Below are 21,078 nucleotides of genomic sequence, written 5' to 3' on the forward strand. Positions count from 1 at the left end.
TGCATTTTTCTGTCACCGCAAAAACAAGTTAGGGGTTCCCAGGTGGCACTAGTGGGGTGAAGAACCCACCTGTCAATGCAGGAGAAACAAGAGACATGGGTTCGAAGATTCCCAGGAAGATTCCCTGGAGGAGGGCATGGCAACCTACCCCAGTATTCTTGCCTGGAGAATCCCATGGACAGAGGAGCCTGGTGGTCTACAGCCCATTGGGTCACAAAGAGTCAGACATGACTGAAGTGACTTAGCACACACACATTCACAAAGACAGTTACAGAGACAGATTCCCATGACAAATTTCACATTCTCATCAACTCATTCCACATGTACATAAACACACATAAAATGGTCAGTGGGGCTTTGCAGCTTCAGTGTGGTTTGATACTGTTGGAGGATTAATACCTAAGCTTCCTTAAATGTCAAAAAGCAATTCAGGGATTTCTGACCAGACAGATCTCAGCTGCCAAAATCACCTTTTGTAAAATCAAATGAACTGAAACCTCAAAACTCTAAGCATAGTAAACATGAAAGGAGATTAAGATGGCATTTAATTTACATTAATGGGAACTAGTGAGTGGAAGTGAGAAATGTGGGGCTTTTTTGTTCTCTAAGAACAATAAAATAATTACATAGAAAAGCCTATAATCATGGTAGTTCTTTAGAGTTTGTTGTTTAAACACAGAAGAACCACCAAATAAATAAAGTTTATTCTGGAGTCTTAGGTAGCACATACTAAATGATACCATTTTATGCATCTTTCTTTTTAAAATGTAATTTTACCTGTTTTTCAATGAGCAAGTAATGAGAGTGATGGGAAATCAAAAGTCAATCTTATCAAATATTTAAGAGTATTGATAACATCTGTACTAAAAGGGAAGAACGTTTCATCTATGTGATCTATCCTTTAAAACTGCAATGTTGGAACCTCCCTGGCAGCCCAGTGGTTAAGAGTTCACTTTCCAATGCAGGGGGTACAGGTTAGATCCCTGATCAGGGGACTAGGATCCCACATTCCTCGTGGCCAAAAAAAAAAAAAAACCGAAAACATGAAACAGAAGAAATATTGTAACACATTCATAAAGACTTAGAAATAATCCACATTAAAAAAAATCTTTAAAAAATAATGCAATGTTCTCCTTAAGTCCAGGCTTAAAGTGAAATAAAAATTTTCATTAATTATGGAATGATCTGATGAAGTCCATAAAAGTAAATTTCCAGTTTAATACTATTAAAAAGAATTAAAAACTTTCCAAAAATCCCTAAATTCAAGACCACTTTGTGATTCAGTTTTACGTTTAAGTCCAGACTGACTATATTATGAAAAGAAAATAAAAGGTAGCTCAGGGCCCCTTGTCACACACTACCTTGGCAATGGCATAGATGCGGATGCTAGATGGTTCAGCCAGCTCTCTTCTGAGATCGATGTTGGACGGCCACTCTTTGTTCATTGGGAGACGGGAAGTGAAACCATCTATAGAAGGATGGCACATCCGTAATGCCTTCTGAAAACTCTCCTCAAAGGTGCGACCAATAGCCATGACCTGTAACACAGGTTTAAGACTCATATTTTTTAAAATAGCTTAAATATTTTAAATTTGTAACAAAGCTAGAAACTAAATATTTTTCAGAAAAGACTTAGGAACAAGATATATAAAGGAAGGATGCTACTAAAATTTATTTTTCTTCCTTGCCTTTTTAAAAATTATTTATTTTTAATTAGAGGATAATTGCTTTACAGTGTTGTATTGGTTTCTGCCATACATCAACATGAATCAGCCATAGGTCATCCTTGCCTTTTTACCACGGTTTTGATGTAATGAGTCTTTAACATCATTAGGTCATTCTTTTACCACTTAGAGAATTTAGCTTGATTTGATGAGACTGATGAAGAAATCATCTGTACTTGCTCTGAACCATAGCATCAAAAAAAAGAATCTGTGGCCAGAACATTAAGACCCTTCCTTAAAAGGATCTTGCTTTCATGCAGATGTCCTTTAGATAAAAAGTAAATGAAGAGAAAAGACATATATTATCACAAAAACAGAACTATTTCTAGATGGGAATCAGTCAGTATCTGAGACAGGTTGGCTTTCTTTACAGCTAAGCATTAATATTAATACAACCTTGAGAATCATAACAAATACTGACCGATTCAGATTCTGAATATAGATGGAGACTAAATTCCCCATGACAAATTCAACATGTCTTCCCACAATCTTTGTAGCTGATTGTACACTAATCAATTAGGAAAACCACATGCTGACTTAGTTTGGACAAGCTACAAGTGAGAACTAAACTTAAATTAACCTTAAAGTCTACCCAGTTATTTTCAGCAGATAAACACTGTCTTTGATTCTTTCCATGGAATAATAGATTGCTATGCATTTTTGGTCTACAATTTAAAATAATAACAGGCATAACGCTGCTGTCAGTAAACTTCCATGAGGCCTCAAATAGACCGGAATTCTCATTAGTGTCAATTTAGTAAATCTTCATGTCAGTTGTGTGACAAGCTACATATTCAAAGATCACTAAAGTCAAACAGATAACCTTTTCACACTGCTCCAAATCTAATTAGAAATAAAGGAAGAGTCTCAAGAAAAGGATAAAGAAAATGTTAGTCCAATTCAGATATGCAATTTGTGAAGCATAGTGGTATTTGAAGAGTTAGACAATGTATTCATAGATTTGCTAGCCTAAGAATAGGAAAGAGTAGCATAAATAAGGTATTTTATAGTATTACCAAATTAAGAAAATATTTTCAGAGTACTTTATAAAATTTTTAGTATCACCAACTAGTTCTATAAGTAACTCATCATGAATTTTTATTATTTTTGAGTGCATGACAGTATATGGAGAACATTTGATAAAAGAGAAGCAAATATAATAATAAAAGAATATATAACAGTGTTTGTTCAAAATTTGTGCTTTTCAATACTTTACATCATTAAAATTCATATCCATTAAGTGAAGAGTGCACCATTTTTCAATGGAATAACTATTGAGGCTTTCCCTGACCCTATCCAATGCATTTGCATAACACCTGCCTATAAATACTGTGTTCTAACTTTTACCACAGTTTGATTCATATTATTCTTAGGTCTGTTAACATATTCAGAATTTACAAGCTGGAGATGATGTGTCACCATTATCTACATCTCACTCACTATTTCTATCATTTCAGTGTTTTTATGTAGTAGTTCAGTTCAGTAGCTCAGTTGTGTTCAACTGTTTGTGACCCCATGACTGCAGCACACCAGGCTTCCCTGTCCATCATCAACTCCTGGAGCTTGCTCAAACTCATGTCCATAAAGTCAGTGATGCCATCCAACCATCTCATCCTCTGACTTCCCCTTCTCCCCCTGCCTTCAATCTTTCCCAACATCAAGGTCTTTTCCAATGAGTCAGTTCTTCACATAGGTGCCCAAAGTATTGGAGCTTCAGCTTCATCATCTGTCCTTCCAATGAATATTCAGGGCTGGTTTCCTTTATAATTGATTGGTTTGATCTCTTTGCAGTCCAAGGGACAAACTCAGGAAATGTTTACTAATGTGAGTTGAAATGATCATGGCATCCAGTCCCATCACTTCATGGCAAATAGACAGAGAAACAATGGAAACAGTGAGAGACTTTATTTTCTTGGGCTCCAAAATCACTGCAGATGGTGACTGCAGCCAGGAAATTAAGACAATTGCTGCTTGGAAGAAAAGCTATGACCAATCTAGACAGCATATTAAAAAGCAAAGACATTACTTTGCCAACAAAGGTCCTTATAGTCAAAACTATGGTTTTCCAGTAGCCATGTATGGATGTGAGAGTTGGACCATAAATAAAGCTGAATGCCAAAGAATTGATGTTTTTGAACTATGAGGCTGGTAAAGACTCTTGAGAGTCCCTTGGATAACAAAGAGATCAAACCAGTTAATCCTAAAGGAAATCAACACTGAATATTCATTGGAAAGACTGATGCTGAAGCTGAAGCTCCAATACTTTGGCCACCTGATGCAAAGAACTGACTCATTAGAAAAGACTCTGATTCTGGGAAAGACTAAGGGCAGGAAGAGAAGGGAGCAACAGAGGATGAGATGGTTGCATGGCATCACCGACTTGATGGACATGAGTTTGAGCAAGCTCCGGGAGTTGGTGATGGACAGGGAAGCCTTGTGTGCTGCAGTCCATGGGCTCACAAAGAGTCGGACAATACTAAGCAACTGAGTTGAACTGAACTGAAGTATCTTCCAGTCAAGAACCCAGTAACCAAGGAAACATTAAGACTTTCAATGACATTAGCGGTTTGACAAAATAACTGAGAAGAGTGAACTAGAGGAATTAACTAGGGACTCACCTCTCCTACACTTTTCATAGAACTACCAATTCGGCTAGAAGTTCCATGAAAACGATCAAGATCCCAGCGGGGAATCTTAGTAACCATGTAATCCAGGCTAGGTTCAAAGCAGGCTGATGTCTTCCCTGATACAACGTTCTTGATTTCTGGAAGTGGAATTCCCAGGGCAATCTTTGCAGCAATGAATGCCAATGGGTAACTATAAAGGAGGAGACAATTTTTTCTTTCAGCAATAAGCATCAACAACAGCACAAAATATAAATTGGCTTCTTAGAAATTTTTGTATTATTTCACATCAGGGTATAAAGCATACCTGATTGTTGGTTCTGTATGAAAATTTAATAGCTCCTTATAAAACATAGTGAGTCATAACAAAGTACAGAGGCTTGAATCACAAAAGAGTTCACTCTCTATGCCTGACATGCAGTGTTACAACTGCCAACCTTCAACTCTTCAGTCCAAAATCAATAGTTTCCTTGATAAATAAAGTACTCACTTGTGTGTAACCTTCACTAAGAATCTACAAAATATTCTTTTATAAAAATATATACATGAGAAGACAGTGGAGTTAGCTGGTACTACGGCATATGTGGGCTTCCCAGCTAGCTCAGTGGTGAAGAATCCGCCTGCCAATGCAGGAGATGTGGGTTTGATCCCTGGGTCAAGAAGATCCCCTGGAGAAGGAAATGGCAACCTATTCCAGTTTTCTTGCCTGGAAAATTCCATAGACAGAGGTTCATGGGGTCACAAAGAGTTGGACATGACTTAGCGACTAATCAACAACAATAACAATGGAGTATGTGATGATCATAAAATGCAGTCCTTGAAAGTTTGGGTCCTTGCATTGTCTCCAAATTATCTTTGAACTTTGGGTTCTTTACACAACTAATTTTCTGGAAACTTGATTATACTCTTCTGGAATGTCAGTTTGGGTAATTGTATTTGAAAAATCAATCCATAGAACTATAGAATTATATATGAGTCCTTTAGTACAACTTCCCAATCTAACAAGAGAGGAAAATGACAGAGACAATATTGATGTATCCAAAGTCCCACAGTCAGTGGAAGAATGAAAAGGATAATTCAGGTTCCCTGACTCTTGTTTAGGTCAACACTCTTTAACACTCCATGAAGCACTGTGTAGTTACATAAAAATAACTTTGTGTGTGCTCAGTTGCTCAGTCATATCTGACTCTGTGACCCCATAGACTATAAAGCCCACCAGGCTCCTCTGTCCATAGGATTCTCCAGGCTAGAATACTGGAAAAGGTTGCCATGCCCTTCTCTAGAGGATCTTCCCAGCCCAGGGACTGAATCGGGGTCTCCTGCATTGCAGGCAGATTATATACCATCTGAGCCACCACCAAGGAAGCCCCCAAAATATCTTTAGAGGTAAATATATTTTCATTTAAATGGCATGGAATTTAAATACCAGATGTTAAATATAGCAATAGATACAAAAGGCATTAAATAATTTTCCTCCCAGTTGTGCTTGCCAGCAGTTGTTAAACAGATATAAATTCCTTTAGTTGTGAGATTTACTTATAGACAAACCCCGTGTTGTTTGGTCTTGTGAAGTTTTGCTGAAATAAAATAATGCGTATTACATCCTTGAGTCAAGAGAACTATATTTTTTGTCTACCGCTTGCTATACACCTGAAAAAGCTAGTTGAGGACTAAAATTAAGGATTAATTTGCACTTTTTAACAACATCTGCAAAGTGCAATTAAGAAGCAGATTTTTCGCAGCCGGTTTTGACCACCCAGATTTTGATTAGTTTATGATTAGCCAGCAAACAAAGCCAGCTCACAAAACCGTTTGCCTCAATCTGGCAGCAAGCTCATTAATAACCACGTTCATAGAGGACGTGACTGGGAGCCAGCCTACAGAAATGGGGACTATAATTTGCAAATGCAGCACAGTCTTTCACTAGCTGTCACTATTCCAAATCAGTCTGTAAAGAATCTGCAGACCTATGGTCAATCGTTCTGGTCTCACCCGGTAGCCTTTGAGGCCAAGGCAGAGCTTCGGGACAATCTGGCATTCACTTCAATGATGCAGTATTCCATTGAGGTAGGATGAAGGGCAAATTGGATGTTGCATTCACCCACGATGCCCAAGTGGCGAACGACATTGATTGAAACACGTCTCAACAACTGAAACTCTGCATTGGAGAGCGTCTGGGCAGGGGCCACAACCACGGAATCACCTGTACATCCAAGAAACACTTGTTATTTGGTAGCATATCTAAACAATCAACTTTAGTGACTTAACAATCCATTTGCATGACCCAAGACATAGACTAGGCTAAGGGTTTGCTGGGAATAGAATTATCTTAAGGAAATACATACAAGGCATGTTCCCTCCAACTGTTTCACCTATATTACTCAGACAATAGACTATACAGTCCATGGAATTCTCCAGGTCAGAATATGGGAGTGAGTAGCCTTTCTCTTCTCCAGGGGATCTTCCCAACCCAGGGATAGAACCTAGGTTTCCCACATTGCAGGCAGATTCTTTACCAGCTGAGCCACAGGGGAAGCCCAAGAATACTGTAGTGGGTAGCCTTATTCCTTCTTCAGTGGACATTCCCAACCCAGGAATCAAACCGGGGTCTCCTGCATTGCAGGCAGATTCTTTACCAACTGAGCTATCAGGAAAGCCCATTACTCGGACACGTTTACAGAAATCACTCTAAGCTTTCCCAAACGCATCCAGCAATCAAGGCTTAGTCATCTACTTACTTGATTGACATTAACTTCTTCAGTTTCTCTTCTCTGTATCATAAATCATCTCTCAAGTTCTTCCTTCCGTAAAATATCAATTCCTCTTCACCTAGACTGGCTCATCCGTCAATTTTCTGTATCACATCCCTTCCCATTTTCTTACTTCTCTCCCATCACAGCTCCCTGTATCTTCAATCCGTTATTCCTCACCATCCTTTCTGCCCACAGACAAGCTCTAGTCACTACAAGCTCAAGAAGCCCCTCTCCCAACTGCCAGATCGTTACAAGAAACATCTCTCTCATTCCTTAATGACAAAACCTCTTAAAAGTTTACTAGTCTACTCATCACTCTAGCCATATAATTCCTTTCCACATAGCTCACATAACCAACCCTGCATTCAAACTGTTCTCTTAAACATCCAAAAGCAACATTAAATCCTCATCCTTGACCTTTCATAGTATTTGCTACAGTCAAAAATCAAAGCTCTTTTACAAAATTTGTGCCTACATTGGCTTACTTGGTAACTATCACTCCTTTTTCTTCAACACTAATCCTTTATTTTTCTTCTGCCCAATAAATCCATTTCCCAGGGTTTGATCATTGACCCTAGTTTTCTTTCTACACCTGTGGTCTCAAATACTTAGTCTATGCTTCCAGTTTTCACTATTTCCTTTATACCAAGACTTCCAATAACCTTGCATTAACTTCTTTACTTCTATCCTTTTTCTTGAATTACAACTGCATATTCTCAAACCTCTTTTAGAGATTTCCACTCACCCTTCAAATTTAGCATTTCTAAATCCTAAGTTATCATCTTTGCCTTCTTGTCTAACTAGCTTCACTTCCTGAGAAACCTATTTATTTCATCTATTCCTATTTACTGTAGCTATTTTCCTATTCACTTGGTGACTAAAACTCGGTCTGCCTTAAGCCTTCTTAATCTCATGCCCTACTTCTCAACATCAAGTCTTACAATACCTTCACTATATTGCTTATATTTGACCCCTTCCTCAAGTGAAATCAAGATAATAATACATCCCCTACTTCAGAGAGTTTTTCTGAAGATGAAATTAAATATGGGAGTGTTTTCAATACTGTGAAATGGGATATATATGTAAAATTTTATCACTATTGTGCCCACTAAGAATAGTAATTTAAAGAAAAACAACTTAATAGCAAGTGCTTTGAGCCATCAGAGACATGAGTTGAAGGCATTATCATAGTGCTTGAAGATTCCTTGCCTACCTGTATGAACACCCATGGCATCAACATTTTCCATGTTACAGACAGTGACACAATTGTCATTAGCATCTCGGACCACTTCATATTCTATTTCTTTCCAACCTGTCACTGACTTCTCCACCAGAATCTGGTTGGTCATAGCAAAAGCCTGGAAATTGGTGAAAAAAGAAATCAAAGAGTGAGAAAGGGACTAGCTTTGATGTATTTGGCAAAGCGCCCCAGCCTAAACCCTGGTCCCACTGAAGTCTCAAGCCTAGTCTCTATCCTTTTCTATGCTCCAGAAGGCACCATGTGTCAGAAAATCAGTGAGGTACTAGGAATAGCATCCTGCAGTGAATATGCTTGATTTATATTATTGAGGCTTGCCATTCAAAGTGCTGATATGACATTAAATCAAACTAATTTAGGCAAAAGAGAAAATAATTGAGCAATCAGGCAAAGGAAAATGAAATTATTTCAGTAGCTAGGCTTCTGTGAAACCAGAAAATGTGATAAGTGCAAATAAATATGGAAAAATAAGTCTAAAGACTCTGTCTTTCTCTAAAATAGCTGAGGATGCTTTGTAAAGAACATACACAATAAAAGTCAGTTGATGTTGATGAGGAGAAGAAAGGAGATGATGATGGTTGTAAACAGTTAGCCAAGATGGCATATGAAACTTGGGAATTAGAAGAATCATATGCAGCTTTTATTATGGGTAATCACTGCCTAAGTGCTTAAATATTGAGTCATATATCATGCATGCCTGATTAAACAGATATGAATTAGTATAATTATCATTCCTTATTTACTCTGTACCCATTGGTGAGAAGAATGCTGAACCCAAAATCTGAAAGAGGCGGTCTCTAACCTTAGGACATTTAGTTGCTGAAAAATCCAAGGAAGAAATGTCCCTTTGTCTCATAATAGATTTGATTTGTGATGGTAATAAAAGCAACTGGACAAAGTCGTCTGAATTTTTTCAAATTATTAGCAGGTACCGTAATGAAATAATAACTCAATGTAAGTTATTCTGTGATGTGCCTCAACAGTATTTTTTTAACCTCAGTCAACACTACAGGCTCCAGCATGTGCACTTGAAAATGTAACACTTTTGTCCTCACAGCTACCCATGATGAGGTTTTCAAAGTGGTTAAGAAACTCTGTAGACAGTGTGAACAACTTAATAATGATTAATTTATCATTTGGATTACCTGCTAATAGAAGAAATCTCAGAAACAAAGGAGATGAACGGGGGAAGCCTTCTGCATTCTAATGGAATAGAATGGACACAAGGACAATTAAGATCAGCTTCCATGTTGCCTCAGCTTCTTTTTCTTTCCAGTCTCAGATTTATACAAAGATTAATTTAGGGACCTACATCAGGTTAATGCAGTTTCTAATGATGTTAAATATAATCTCCAAAGAGTAAGGAGTAGCTTGAAAGTGAAAGTGTTAGTCGCTCAATCGGGTCCGACTCTTTGCGACCCCACGGACTATAGCCTACCAGGCTTCTCTGTCCATGGGATCTCTAGGCAAGAATAAAGGGATGGGTTGCCATTCCCTTCTCCAGGAGATTTTCCCAATTCAGGGATCGAGCCCAGATCTCCTGCACAGCAGGCAGATTCTTTTGCTTAGAATATAACAATACATATAGTTTTTCTCACGGGAAAAGCTAGCTGTATAAATAATTTTAAAGTATCCCATTCCAAAGTTAATCTTCATTGTAAATATTTTGGATGACTGAGTATTCACAGTGCTTTTATACTGTAAAAAATATTTTTAATTGAGAATAAATATGCATTGTCACGATTGGCAGCAATAACGAGGTTGTTAATATTAAAAACATTAGGAACATCTAATGTGCTAGAGGAAAAAATTGTATACCTCCATAAGCATCTTTTCTTTAAATGCATGATTCAGAAGTCCAGAATGGAAACAAGAAATATTTATATTAGATATGTTTCCCTTTGTGGGGGTTTGTTTTGGCAACTTTAGAAAAATTCAGTCCAAGTTTTGGACATGTAAATTTGCCATTGCAGTTATTTTGTTGTTGTTTATTTACTAAGTCTAAGTCCGACTGTTTTGCAACCCCATGGACTATAGCCTGCCAGGGTCCTCTGTCCATAGCATTTCCCAGGTAAGAATACTGGAATGGGTTTCCATTTCCTTCTCCAGAGGGTCTTCCCAACCCAAAGATCAAACCCATGTCTCCTGTTTGGCAGGTGGATTCTTTATCACTGAACCACCAAGGAAGCCCTGCAGTTATTTAAGTACATTTAACCTTATTTATCTATTCTCAAAATCTTACAACAACTCAAGGACCTCATTTTTTTGGTTTCACCCCAAAAATTAATGATAAAGGTATAAACTCTGCTTGATATTTACTCAACACCCCCCAAAATAGCCATCACAGTAATTCTGTCAGCTTTGTATCCATAACTGCCCCATGGAAAGTTATATGAGCCTCATGGGCACAAACACATTCATTAAGTGTGAGCAAAAGTCACTGCTTTCATGGAGCATGGTTTCTGTGTTAATATCTATTTTTTGGAGCATATCTGAATTTTCTCAAGATTTTTCCCTTTAATATTTAAGAAAAGAAGTATACAGAAATACGTTAGAGTGATTTTGCTGAAAAGTAAATTGTAAGCACTCAGATCTCACTTTTGCTTATATGTGTGTGTGGCGGTTGGCAGAGAAACCACTCATTCATGATACTGTGAAGTTTATACTGTATTTATTTTAGACACCTAAATGTGAGGTAAAGCTAAGCTGCTTGGTATGTTACGTTTTCCTTACTGGACACCATCCATGTCAAATTGTTTCAAAACATAACAGCAAAAAGGAATATTATATTCTTGGTGTTTTTTTTAACCACTAAAATAAGTTTAACATCATGCATGTTTTGGAGCAGATTTTGAAGCAGAGTGAGATGGAATTGGATTGGCTGCCTATCGAGATCAGCAGACAGTACAGTGAAGATGGATCTTGGGTTAATTCTGTGTCCAGTGTAAATAACTGCACTGTACTTCCATTTCAAAAGTGTCATCTCTTGAACAACAATTTAGAGATGTGGCAGTGATTTATAAACAGAGAAAAGGTCATTTTTTTTTAATCTATGTAACTTTCTTTAATTGAAAGAGTATATCAGGGAATTTTCTTGGTGGGTAAGAATTTGGTCTGCAAAAACACATACCTTTGTGCTGAGGTCCATTAAGGTCTCCCTATCAGGACAGATGCCTGAGCCTAACCCGCCCAGGGCGTAGGCAGAACGGATCATCACCGGGTAGCCAATGTTGTCTGCTGCCTTCAGCGCATCCTCAATCTGTCAACAAGAACACAGGCTCAAGGCTACAAATGCTGACCACACTAGCAGAAAAGACCAACCAAGAGAGTCTGGTGATTCAAGTGCATCAGTTTATTTGCAGAAAAAGACTATGTTCGATTATTCCCTCATCACCTTCTGAAAAGTATTATTTTAAGGATTTTAAGTTAAATTTTAGGATTTTTTAATGTATAGTGAAGGCTCTTTTCTAATCTCTTTGGGGTAAATTTTATATTGCAATATAAAAAATAAAACAATGACCAAAGGCAAAATAATTGTCATTAATTAGAGAATGAGGACCATATTGAAATTTTAAATTCAGTTTAAAAGTCTTCATCTCCTAACAAAACAAGGTTTGCTACTACAGAACCTAACTGGAATGCTATGTAGAACGAGAGTTTTCATTTTTCAAGTTCAGTCAGAGAGTAGTCCCAAAAGCTTGGAATTTTTTTTTTTAACTTACAGAATACAACATATGGTGGCTATATTTTTCTGTCATGGAATATTATTACTCTACCAATGGGAGTGTAATTACACCTTTCCCATATGCCTGTTTCTCATCCTAAGGAAGCAAGGACATAATTAAATCGGGCAATGAAAGACTAAATGTATGGCAGGAGCTTTCCAAATGTTCAGCAGAGCTATCCTGGGACTATTCCTGATTGACAGCTTTGCAACATGCTATGTACTTGATAACACTCTTGTCTGAAAACACAATAGCCCATTTTTAGTTGTCCCAGCAGTACCTGCCTTATCCCAGATTTGCCTGTTTCTACAATGGGGAAGTTGCATCAGAAACTGCTTCCACTACCCACATTTCACTGACTGTATGCCTGTAATCAGGAATAAAGTCACAGACAAAAGCAGATGTACAGAAAGTCTGACCTTTCCTGGCACCTGGTAGAAGCCTATCAATAGGTATAGGACACAATGGAACATGATTAAGAGAAATGCAAAACAAACTCTCCTCTTTAAACAACTAAGCCACAGGTTTCTCAATTATAAATATTACTGATTAGATCCAATGCCTTTTTTGTAGATGATTTTATTGTAAAACGTTTATTACATTCTAACAAAAAATGTAAAATCAATAATTTCCCATTTGCAGGACATTCTCACAAAGTGTGTGACTGATCCCAGGAAGAAGGTAAAAATTACTTTGGTGTTGCAAGTTGATATGGTTCTTTTCTTGATTCAGGAGATCTGGTACTCAGGGCACTTCAGCCAATGATAAACCACATCACCTGTGGGTGTATGCTTCCCTTTTCATAAAATAAAATATTAATATCTCTCCCTAATGTTTCAGTATTGAATGTTGCAATTAATACACAGTGTCTCTGAAGTACTAACACATTTCTGGAAGAAAATATATGCAAATACAACACTTTATTATTTATCGGCATGACAAATCATTCTCTCTAAATGCAAGACACATAACGGTCCTGCTTCTCTAGAATAAAGATTTCTTACCGATTCCACTGCAAAGCTTGGAGCAATCTTTTCATTAATCTCATTCAGTTTGTCTGAGAACAGCTGTCTATCTTCTGTGGCCATAATGGATTCAACTGAAGTTCCCAGGACTTTCACGCCATATTCCTTGAGCACACCTCTCCTGAATAATTCCACTCCTACAGAAGAACAAAATAAATAAACTGATAAATAACAATAATAAATAAGCAAAATAAATCTGTTTTTTTAAATATCTTATGTTTTCTATAACAGATATCTGAATGCAACTTTTTTTTTTTTAAATCTTAACTACAAAAAGCCCCCACTGGCCACGAAAGAATTACACTTAGGGTAGAGAAAAGCTTTGAAAGAAAAATTCTGAAGACATCTTAGCAAAATATTTTGTTGGTGCTAAAATATCTTCAGAATTTTTTTTCCAAAAAGTTTTTGTTGGTACTGGGCTTTTCAGTGGCACTACTGGTAAGGGACCTACCTGCCAATGCAGGAGGTTTAAGAGATGTGGGTTCGATCCCTGGGTTGGGAAGATCCCTTTGAGGAGGGTTTGGCAACCCACCCCAGTATTCTTGCCCACAAAATCCCATGGACAGAGGAGCCTGGAGGACTACTGTCCATAGGGTTGCAAAGAGTCGGACATGACAGAAGCTACTTAACACACACATGTACTTTGTTGGTGCTACTATTACATGTATGTTCACTTTTATTCTCAGAATAAAAATCATTATTCTAATTAATAAAAATCATAGGATTACTGTAAGGCTTAAGATTTTAGCATATTTCCTTTCCTTCTAAGTAAAGTCTATTCCTATAATGAACTTCTCTTATTTAACTAATCCCACTGATGTGGGTATCTATCTGGGCTAAAAGTTATCAACATTGTTTGTGTTCCCACTAATTTGATGTCTAATTTTGGCTGCTTTTTACAGTTGATGTACACATTACATCGCCAACTGCTTCCTGGAACTAGCAATAGGATTCTCAATAATGATCTATTTCTAAAGATTTAAAACATTTCAAATGGGACAGAGCTTGGACTCAGCAGTTGTGTGAAGGGATGATAGAGAGACTCATCTATGTGACCGTGAAAATATATGTGACACATAAGAGCACAGAGCACTTAATCAATGTTAATTCTCATTTTTCATTCATAATAGTTCCTGGAGTTTCACTGGAAGCAGAGAGAAGCAGTAGCATGGGACAGAGGAGGGGACTCAAAAAACCTACTTAACTACCACAAAGCATTAAAGCAAAAGGTTTCCCTTTTGTCCCCCAGCTGTTCTGGGAAATAAACTGGTAATATTCATCATGTGACATTATCAGGTGGCTGTTTGCTAAGCTTCCTCACACAGAGGAAAGCTTTTATGAACACACAGAGCACAACTGTTAAATAAATTTAAACAAATTGTTATATATAAGTAGATAACCCAAAACTCTGCAAATAAAAGAACTCACCACAATTCAGAGCTGTCTGGCCACCCATGCCTAGAATTAACCCATCTGGCCGTTCCGCTTTGATGACCTCTGTGACGAACTGAGGGGTGATGGGAAGAAAGTAGACAGTATCTGCTTGCTTTAAGCCCACTTCATTGGTTTGCACCGATGCAATATTTGGGTTCATCAGGACAGTTTTGACATTTTCTTCCTGAAAGAAACAAAAGGATCTAGAATCTTAACATGTGATCTAAAGAGAATAGTCATAATTCAAATGAAGAGTATTATTGGGTAACAAAATTTTAGGTTATTCCATGGGCTGCAGAGATCAGTAACAGGACCACTGTGAATGGTGTTAAAAGATGACAAACATTTGGTGAGAGGAAGAAAGAAAATTGCTTGCAAATAAAACTATCCAAAAAGAGCTGCTACCTAATGACAATCACTCTAAATTCCTTGTCACTACATGTATCAAGCAAAGCTGGAGATGTTTTCTATAGTATTTGACCAGAGGTCCGCAAATACTACGCAAATTTGCAGCTCAATTCAGAGCTCAATTCAGCCCTAAAAGAATAAAATATTCTGAATTTTTCTGAATGAATAAAATATAAAATGGGAAAAAAGACAACATCAAAACTGCTTCCTTTTCTAACGTTTCTTGAAAAATAACATTGAGCATGTGCTTTAAATGCAAGATAATGTATTCCCATTAGCTGGAAGCACTGAGAGCCTTCTGCTGGTTTCCATTTTCTTTAGATTTTCATGCTTGCTGTAGTGCTTTGACAAAGAGCATTATACAACTGTTTATACATATTATATAAAAAGGAAATGACCATATGGCAAAAAAAAAAAAAAGAAAAAAGAAAAATTTGTGTGTATTTGGGTGTGTGAAGATATTCACAGCCCTATCTCATTTCTGACATCTGGAGAGACCCCTAAAATAATTCTTCATGTAGGGTACTAAGGATAATAACTTTATAAACCAGGATAAGGGTGACAGTTAGTAAAATAATTATTATGAAATATGGCCAGATGGTTCTATTTTTTACCCATCAGCATGTCAATTTTGAACTCTTCTAAAAAGTCAACAAAATATTCAAGTGAAAGTATAGAAATCATCCTTGAAGGCCCTACATATACTTAGGGAGAGGGCCTGGATGAAAAATGAGATATATTTCATGCTACCTTAAATTTAAATAGTGCCTTAAAAGTTGTGATGTTCTTTTTACTTAATTTACATGATTTTTATAGCAAAAATGTGAAAGAAATTTTCACCTTACAGATGAAGAAATTGAGATTCAACAAGATTAAGTGACTTGCCAAAGATCACATAGGTGATAAAAAACAAAATTAGGACTGTAATCCAAGTCTTAGGATTCAAGTCCTATGTCCTTTCCTCAATATGAGTCCTCTCTAAGAATGTAAGGAATTGTTTTTTAAAAAGAGTATTATTAATAAAATATTAAATGGATACATATAGATAAGCATATGCATTTAAAATATAAGTTAGAATTTAAATAATTGAGTCCAAATGAAGAACACATCATTAACAGAAGTTATAGAAGGTCTCACTGCTCTAGAAAAGTAACAACAGAAAAGTATATTTGTTAAGTATTTTCCTGAATGTGCCGTACAATGAATATAGCTATTTTTATAAATCAAATTACATAGGAAAAGGTCCCATAAATACATGTAATGAGCTTCTATTCATTTTAAAACTTAGAAATAATTTCAAACCATCTTAATAAATTTACATCATTTTTTCTAATATAGTTCCAGCTATAATATATGCATAATCTAAGTTTTTAAATATTTAGTTCATAAATTCATCCCTATTAACCTCTTAATTAATCATGGTACTATATCTAATAATTCCTATTCTTCATCTAAAATGTATAACTTCACCTTTTGGATGCAATGCATATAAAAAATATTAACACAACCTATGAAAATATTAGTTCTTAATAAAACTACCAGATAGGATAAAAAAATTGCAGGCTAGTTAAATGTGTTCTAAACTCTGAACACATTTAAATTGTGTTCTAACCAATCTTAACCATTGGACACCCACTAATTATTTATCTAAAGATAAGTTTAACCTCAATACAGTGAAATAGAGGATGAGATGGTTGGATAACATTACCAACTCAGTGGACATGAATTTGAGCAAACTCTGGAAGATAGTGAAGGACAGGGAAGCCTGGCATGCTGCAGTCCATGGAGTCACAAAGAGTGGGACAGGACTGAGCAACTGGACTGAACTGAACTGTGAAATAAGGCACACGTTGAAAGTGTACACAAAAAGCATGTGTGCATGTGGGTGAACACACATGGGTGTATGGAGAAGAGTATTAAAAATAAAAACAAATGGAAAGAAGAGTAAATAAAGTATTTGGGGCAGGGGGCTGTGTCTATTTTCAACAGACATCTGTCGGGAGAAAAATCTCTGTATATAGAATACTGAATAAAATAAAGAGAAAAAGGAAAAATTTGGCCATCTTTCATGTTGGTGGGCCTCTTGCTGCCTTCCCTATGTAGCTCTCTCCTAGCCAAGTCTCTTTGTAAGAGTGGCTTGATACCACAAAGACTGGGGCAAGGTCTCAGAGAGCGCACATTGCCTTTGGATGGCCTGATTAACACTAACATGTGGACTATTCTGGAAATAAGGACACCAAGGAGAAGCCAAGTTAGTTCTTCAACAGAAGTAGCATACATGTACAGTGAGTTTTCTACAGGTTTATTTTACTATGATAAAGATGGGGGAGATTTCCAGAGACTGAAGAAACAGGGAGGATATTCTTCGCAACTTAGTTAGCAAACCCTCTATTCCACTCGAAAATCCAGTTATACCATCCTGGTAGTCTCCAGTCCAAGTCACAGATGGTGAAATTAGGTAGCCCACAATAACTTCTAAAGCTTGGACAAAAGGCATTGTTGCCTTTGCTCCTCTGGTTGGATCTTCCCCGTTTCAACCGAAGAGAAGCCTGAAGCATCCCTTAGAACATTCAAAGTACTTTACAGCACCAGGTATGCCCAAATTCTCTTTCACACAAAAGACAAATATGCTTTAAAAGCTCACTGCCTTAACAAGTAATATCTATAGTGTAGACTTATATGTTTTTAGTTTAAATAGGGATATCTTAGATAAATTTGTAGATCAATCCAATCTTCTTAATTTGCAGGTGTGCACAGTTGAGAAAGTTAAAAATCTTGTCTGTGATCAAACTTCCTTTTATATAAGATGTGTAAGGAATAGTGAAGGAAATTAATTATAATGACTTTGAGAAGAGGTAGTGTCATAAATCTAAATCATAAAATACTAATTAGACTCATTAAAGGGAGTATATTAATTCCAGGAAAGATCATGGTCTCTCACCTTCATGGCTTTTACAGCTTGCGATCCTGAGTAATCAAATTCACCTGCCTGACCAATGGACAGACCTCCTGATCCTAGGATAAGAACTTTGGAAACCTGTAAGCAATAAAAAAATGACATCACTTTTATTACTAATATGGGGAAATAAGTCATTTTTAAGTATGGTAAATATAAACTATATTATCTGGCTTTATGTGGGGATTTAAAGTACAATGTTTTGAAATATACAACACATGAGTAAAAAGATCAACAATGTAAACATCTCGAAAAGAAATTTCCAAAGATCATGAAGCTTTTTTCACTTAAGCAAAAAATTTTTGGAAGAGGTCTACATTTTATTTAAACATATATAAATATCTAAAAATAACTACATATATACGGAAATGTATATCTATATGTGTTTATAGTAAATATAATTTGTATATAATTTTTAGATAATCGCCTTAAATTTTAATTGGCTAAATGTATTATTATTCCATGGGTTTCTGCTGGACAAATAATGGGCATAAACGGAAACAAGCCTGTGAACCTTTCCTAACAAATGAAGAGAAAACCCAGAAGGCAAGGGGAAACAGGGACACCTTTATATTTACATTTTGCCTTTACTTTGTGGTTCAATCCAGAAATATTTACAGAAAATACAATAATAAAAAGATCATGTTTTAGCTACATACTGGAATTCATACAAGTTATACATATGACTTCAAGTAAGTAATAATACTGCTTTTTTTTAACCACAACTGCCAAGCCATTTAGAGGAAGATGTTCTAGGTCACTAAGAGACAAGGACTTAGGAAACAGTTTGTATTAATGGAGTGCCTACTATGTGTAATGCAATGTAGAATCCCAAGTTCCCCTTTACCTCACCATTTAAAAAAGGAAGGCATCTGAAAAGTATGAGTTGATATTATGAGAAAAACACTATATGGTGGATGGCTTCGTTAGCTATGGAGCACCCACAGTTTGGTTCCACATTGAGTGGCTGGATTACCTCCAATCTTTCCATCTCAGTAAAAGAGGCTGTCATAGAAATCTTTAAAACAAACTATCTAATTCAACTTATCATTTTATGTAAGCATATAAATCAAGTATTTTTATTCATGATAAGAGGATTTTACATATATGTGTATACATGTGTGTATATATATACACATATATAATAAATATATATGCATATATGTACATGTATGTACATATGTACACATATATATGTGTATATGTACTTAAAAATACACCTATAGCCTTCTACATTTTATGTAATAATGAATTGTGTGTGCCCTAACTTTGAAAGAAATGAGTGAAACCTTTTCATATTAACATACATATTCAAACAAATAAGGATTCAAGTCTTAGGCTATATTAATCCTTATCTATCTGCTCTTTAGAGGTAAAACAATATTATTCCACTCATGATGTTAAATAATAGATCTTCTAGTTAAAAAAATGTGACCATCTATAATGACTATAGTCTGAACTGTATCTCAAACATGCATTGGGCTCTGGTTTATTGAGTAATGGACAATCTATCAAATTTGAAATTAAATTAAATCTTACTCTTTATTAAATTATTTTTATTAAAAATGTTCTAGAAGAGATGAATTTTAAAAGACATGATTTTTAAATCACAACATGAAGATTCCAGTGAACATCCAACGACTCATGTAGAACAGACCAAATAGTTAGCTGCTAAAGTGATGGGTGATTGCAATATTACCAATCGTCTTTCATAGACATCAAAACAGATTACTTCATTCACTTAATAAAGGCATCGCACAATAGAGAAAATCCAAAATACGTACACCAAAAAGAAGCCCACATATACTGACCTCAACTCGAGATGCTACTAGGCCTGGCTTCGGTAGCACCGATGTAATGGTGGTTCCTTTCTCCTTCTTTATCAGTGAGAAAAAGGAATCAAACAGGTACTAGAAAAAATAGAGCCAACTAGTTAGAAGTTTCAAAACTCACAAAATTGTCACTTAAAATATAATATGTCCAGTTCAACTTGAACTTTAGATAAGCAACAAATAACTTCTTAGGGTAAGTATTCTTATGCAATATTTGTTTGGGGGTGGGGGTTGCCAAAGCTAGCAAAACTAAATATTTACTGCTATAAGAATTAGATCAAATAAACACTTCTAACTGCTCATGTTAAATCCTATTAAAAGAACATTTTCAGCGGACAATGAACATTTCAGATAATGCCTTCTGAGAATGTCATTTTCAGCCCCTTAATTATGAAGCATTTTCTTCTTCTAAATAAAACTCTAGCTATGCAAAAAAAAAGAAAAAAGGAAGCTATATTACTTATGCACCCTACAGTGAGAAATAACTGGATTTTTAAATTGTCTATCAGGTCTAAAAATATCTCTAAAGATTGTGTTACATATACAAATATTTCTAAGATTCATAAGCTTTACAATGAATTTATTTCCACTGTTGCATTAGACATGACAAATTTCAACAAATATATTCATTTTGCAACTATTTGGCAGAAAAAAAGAACTAAGTGAGACCAGATATCACATATCTTAATTTCAGTGTTCCTAATCTGAAGTACTAATATAGGCAAATAATTTAAATTTTAAGTTAAAAAAGTATTTAGCACACAGTAGGCAATAGATGTATATGTATGCAACTAAATTTTATTTTTGAGTGTAGGTAATATTGTACTGACTTTGGCTATTAAGAACCATTCTTTCCTAATAATATTAAAATAAGAACAAAATATAAATATCTGAAAAGGGCAATTCAGGGATGAGGAAGTAGAGTCTACAAAGGGAAAATTCCTATTCTCCTCTTCATTTTGCCCAGCTGTCTTTTCTGGGAGCATCTGCTGACAAGGAAGTATTGCCAATATCACTACTGCAGGCCCTAGCATGTATAAGAGGAAGAGTCACTTCAGACTTCCCAGACTTTTCTGAATATCTCCACAAGCCCTTTTTGGAAAGATGTTCTTGAACACTGAACCAAAAACTCACACAAAAAAGTAAAAATATTAAATTAAAAACAAAACTCCTCTAGGCATTCCTTATGGTTCTTTGCTTAAGCGATCTGACTCATATGTGTGTGAAAGCGTACCTTCCCCACTCCCCACAACCCTGCTCTTCTTCTTGCTCCTGTTGCTGTTTATTTTCCCTTTATGGCTACACAACCAGTTGCCATAGGGATTTTTGTGAACTCACA

General features: G+C 36.0%; 1 protein-coding gene across 1 annotated transcript in view; it reads right to left on the reverse strand.

The window, feature by feature from the left end:
- CPS1 (carbamoyl-phosphate synthase 1) overlaps positions 1-21,078 on the reverse strand; it is a 139,887-nt gene that overhangs the window by 75,401 nt on the left and 43,408 nt on the right. The window contains exons 12-20 of the mRNA XM_043445685.1: positions 19,719-19,817; positions 17,893-17,988; positions 14,538-14,727; positions 13,089-13,246; positions 11,490-11,618; positions 8,315-8,459; positions 6,341-6,551; positions 4,343-4,541; positions 1,362-1,538 (exon numbers count right to left, since the gene is read on the reverse strand). Of these exons, the coding sequence (XP_043301620.1) occupies positions 1,362-1,538; positions 4,343-4,541; positions 6,341-6,551; positions 8,315-8,459; positions 11,490-11,618; positions 13,089-13,246; positions 14,538-14,727; positions 17,893-17,988; positions 19,719-19,817 (1,404 nt within the window). The remainder of the gene's footprint in view (positions 1-1,361; positions 1,539-4,342; positions 4,542-6,340; positions 6,552-8,314; positions 8,460-11,489; positions 11,619-13,088; positions 13,247-14,537; positions 14,728-17,892; positions 17,989-19,718; positions 19,818-21,078) is intronic.

The sequence above is a fragment of the Cervus canadensis genome, chromosome 24 (genome assembly GCF_019320065.1).
Source record: "Cervus canadensis isolate Bull #8, Minnesota chromosome 24, ASM1932006v1, whole genome shotgun sequence".
Lineage (NCBI taxonomy): Eukaryota > Metazoa > Chordata > Mammalia > Artiodactyla > Cervidae > Cervus > Cervus canadensis.